Source organism: Salvelinus sp. IW2-2015, unplaced genomic scaffold (genome assembly GCF_002910315.2).
Source record: "Salvelinus sp. IW2-2015 unplaced genomic scaffold, ASM291031v2 Un_scaffold4963, whole genome shotgun sequence".
Classification (NCBI taxonomy): Eukaryota; Metazoa; Chordata; class Actinopteri; order Salmoniformes; family Salmonidae; genus Salvelinus; species Salvelinus sp. IW2-2015.
The window spans coordinates 28,012-32,639 of NW_019946232.1; the positions used below are offsets into that span (position 1 = coordinate 28,012).

General features: G+C 40.4%; 1 protein-coding gene across 1 annotated transcript in view; it reads right to left on the reverse strand.

Moving 5' to 3' along the window:
• The window catches only part of LOC112077839 (G patch domain-containing protein 8-like), a 12,037-nt gene extending 7,907 nt beyond the window's left edge, over positions 1 to 4,130 (reverse strand). The window contains exon 1 of the mRNA XM_070441849.1: positions 4,126 to 4,130. Coding sequence (XP_070297950.1) covers positions 4,126 to 4,130 — 5 coding nt within the window. The remainder of the gene's footprint in view (positions 1 to 4,125) is intronic.
• Positions 4,131 to 4,628: the final 498 nt, after the last annotated feature.

Below are 4,628 nucleotides of genomic sequence, written 5' to 3' on the forward strand. Positions count from 1 at the left end.
CTATGAATACACCCAGTGGTGAAAAGATGGTTGAAAATTATAAATAATAAATTACAACCCAGCGAAGGAAAAATGTTTCAAATTATAAATAAAATTACGGAAAAAGATGGTTGAAACTATATATTACAAAACCGCACAGTGTGAAAAGATTGGATATGAAATTATAAATAACATAATTACAACCAACGCAGCAGAAAACATGGTTGAAACTCTAAATTAATAAAACAGACCCAGCAGCGAAAAGATGGTTGAATTGATAAATAATAATTTACAACCCAGCAAGGAAAAAGATGGGTTGAAATTTATCATTAAGAGAAATAAATTAAACACATATCATGGTGTTACAACCCAAGCAGGAAAAGATGGTTGAAATTATAAAATTATAAATACATTCCCAGCAGGAACGATGGTTGAAAGCTAATAAATCATACCAGAAGAAAGCTGGTTGGAATATAGAATTAACCCAGACGGGAAAGATGGTTGGAACTATAAATACAACCCAGCAGGAAAAGATGGTTTGAAAATATAAACTATCACGTAATAAACCCCAGCCAGGTAAAAAGGTTGAACATATAAAAATAAACCATCTACGAGGAAAGAGATGGATTGAAACTACATAAATAGATACAGACAGGAAGAACAAAAGCTGGTTGAGCAAAACGTATAAAATTAACCAGCGGGAAAGGATGTGTTTGACAAATATAAATATACTCCAGCCAGGGAAAAAAGATGGTTGGAAATTATATAATAAACATTACGGAAAAAGATGGTGAAACTCTAGTATTAAATATCCATCAGAAGAAATGAGATGTTTGGAGAACATAATCAATTCCCCCAGGCAGGAAGAATAGGTTTGGAAATATAAATAAAACCCAGAAGAAAAGATAGGTTGAAAATATAACAAATACACCCAGCAGGAAAAGATGGGTTGATGAATTAATAATAAAATAAACAGCATTACGAAATAGATTAGATGGTTGAAATCTATAAACTAATAGGCCAGAAGAAAAGATAGAGTTGGAACTATAATTAAACCCAGCGGGAAAGATGGTTGAAATATAAATACAACCCAGCAGGAAAGAGGTTGAATTATAATAAACATTACGGAAAAGATGGTTTGAAACTATAAATATACCACAGAAGAAGAAAGATGGTTGGAAATAAACTCAATATAAATTAACCAATTCACCATAACACGCGGGAAAAGATGGTTGAAAATATTAAATATAAATATAAAAGCCAGCAGGAAAAGATGCTTGAAAATTATAATAAACATTCCGGCATTACGGAAAGATGGTTGAATACTATTATTATAATAGAGGTACATCTAATCTAACACTATATATAGAAGGAGGTACATCTAATCTAACACTATATATAGGAGGTACGTCTAATCTACCACTATATATGGAAAAGGGTTCATCTACAGTATCTATAATATGTGTAGATATCTGTATATCTCTATGTGTATGTAGGGAGTAAAGGGACAATAGTGTGTCAGTGCACTACTCCATGTGTAAGTAACAAAACCGACTGCATAATAATCCTCCTCAGAGAGAGAGAGAGAGAGAGAGAGAGAGAGAGAGAGAGAGAGAGAGAGAGAGTCTCCTTCTTTTTCTCCTCAGCCCTGTTATTTTAACAGACTGCATGGGTATCTATCTTGGTATGTCATGGATTCAACAGTATAATGCACTAGCAGCACAGATTAAAAGTCCGTTCAGAACAACTATGGGAGGTAATAAAGGTGTTTTCACACCACTGTTACGCTTCGTCAAACCTATTTTCTGCACAAATGAAAAAAAACTGGCTTCAGATGTGGCCGCTAAACTCCATGAAATTGGCCTATTTACTTCTCAGATCAAACTCGCTGATATTAATTGGAATTTGCTTCCACTGTATGAATATATGTGTGTTTCTGAGGGACCAGGAGAGGAGAGATGGAAACAGTATTTTTCTATGTCAAGTTGATTACAGTGTATATAGAAATGCAAATGGATAGTTGCATATTGGATGTTTTAATATATATATTTTAAAAAATATGTTTAAGTTGGTTAGCAAAATGTTAAATGTCACTTAAACATTGCATTTCTTAAGTAGTATAAGTTAACAATTTCCATTGACACGCATTCAACACTTTCATTATATAATATCAGCCAATTTCACTTATCTGTATTTGCAAAGCTGTTACATTTACACAGATCTGTTGTTTGCTCAGTGTTACTATGTCATTGTAGTCACCAATTGTGTGGTATGATAAAAATAGCATTGGTCACAACAGCATTAAGAGTTTGGTTCCAACAGACAGCCTGGGGAGTCTAGACCCAACAATGGTTCCAACAGACAGCCTGGGGAGTCTAGACCCAACAATGGTTCCAACAGACAGCTCAATAGAAAGGGAATTAGCCCAGACCAGAATAATAATCACTGTGGTGGTGTACGAGAAATAAAACTACCCATCAAATGAGGCAAGGGAGAGTAGACACAGCCCAGAATAATATCACTGTGGTGTTGGTACGAGAAATTAAGAACACCCCATTCAAATTTGAATGAGCAGGAAATAGCCAGACCAGAATAATATCACTGTGGTGTGGTAGGAGAGATCAAAACAACCCATCGGATAGCAGGCACATAGCCAGACCACGAATAATATTAACTAAGAAACTCCAAAAACAACCCATCGATAGCAGGAATAGCCAGACCAGAATACATTATTACTGTGGTGGTGGTACGAGATAAAAACCACCGAGTCGATAGCAGGAATAGCGCAGACCAGATAATATCACTAGGAGAATCAAAACACAACCAAACACTGTCCGGCGTTCAAAGGCCCGTCTGGACTAGAAGACATTCTTCTTAAAACTCTGAAACCTTTTTTTTATCAAAAGTTAGGAGATTGGAAAAACTATTTCAGTCTGAGCTGAGAAGTACTCGAGAACATTATACCCCCCATCTCACTCACCACCGTGTCGAACCTTCTACAAATTGAGTTGGTAAAAATGGGTTGTATTTCAGTATTACAGCTCTTTAAAACCCTGACAGGTTTCCCTGCGGATCGCAGATGAATGCAGGAACGGTTGGCCTCTAAGTCTGAGTATTACCGCTCTGCTTTCCATCATATGTAACCCAAGGCATTCTCTATGGCAACACAGGTCACTTCCTCCTGTTCCACCAATCGTTCAGAACTCAGGAAGCCTTTTCCAACTGTATCGCTTTGTGCGGATCGATAGATAGCTAGACACCACCGACACTAAACTCGATTGCCCTAACGCACCTGGAGTAACTGTGATTCATATTATTTAGGGAGATTGCAAACGTGCCGGTATTTTTCTGCCAGACTACCAAGACAGGGAGGCATTAAGGCATTGAGGACTGACAGAGAACCAGTTTGGTTAGAAGCTGACTGGACTGTAGCTTTGCCAGTTTACAGCCAGACAGGGAGCATAAGCATTGAGGCTGACAGAGACCAGCGTGGTGGTTGGGAAGGTGATGGATGTATCTGCCAGACAGCCAGACAGGAGGTATAAGGCTATGAGGGCTGACAGAGACCAGCGTGGTGGTTGGGAAGGCTGACTCGGTGTATCTGCCAGACAGCCAGACAGGAGGCATAAGGCATTCTGAGGCTGAGCAGAGACCAGGCCTGGTGTTTGAGGCTGACTGGCGGATGTAATCTGCCAGACAGCCAGACAGGGAGGTCATAAGCATTGAGGCTGACAGGACCAGCGTGGTGGTTGGGAAGGCTGACTGGATTAGTCTGCCCAGCAAGCCAGACAGGGAGGCAAAGCATTAGGCTGATCAGAGACCAGGCGTGGTGTTGTTAGGAAGGACTGGACCGGGATGTATCTGCACACACACATCACACATCACCACACACACACACACACACACACACCACCACTACAACGCGACACACCACACCCACCACACACAACACACACCACACACACACACCACACACACAACACACACACACCCACACACACAACACACAACACACACACACTGTGAGTGTTAAAACACCATCCAGAGAGGATCCAGAACCGAGTCTAACACCTAGGCCTGGTCCTTCAGACGTGTAGAGGTAAAGGGTCGGTTAAACATGAGCGAAATTTATATATGGGATCTCACCGCATTCACATCCTGCTATGATGACCCCCAGACACTGTTTAACACATGCCAAATGGTACCCTTATTCCCTATAAACAGTGCTACTAAAATTCAACCCCTTATTGGGCCCTTGGTCGACAGTAGTTTGCTCTAACAGTGTACAGGGTTGGTTATTTGGGGACGCAGCCAATGTTAATACTGAAGTCTCTAAACAGAGGGTTGCGTCTTTTGCAAGTGCTAAATATTGGAAGCTGGACTCCGTTCAGGCTGTCTGTGTGTTAACTATAGTTGGAAGCTGGACTCACAGTCACTCAGGCTGTCTGTTTGCACCAATGTTGGAGACTGACTCCTGTAGCGGCTGTTCTGTTGTTAAACAATGTTGAGCTGGACTCCCGAGGCTGTCTGTTGTAAACGAATGTGGGAGCTTGTTATCCTCAGGCTGTCTGTTGTAACCAATGTTGGAGCTGGACTCCTTCAGGCTGTCTGTTGTAACCATTGTGTTTTGTGGTCTAGGGACTCCCAAC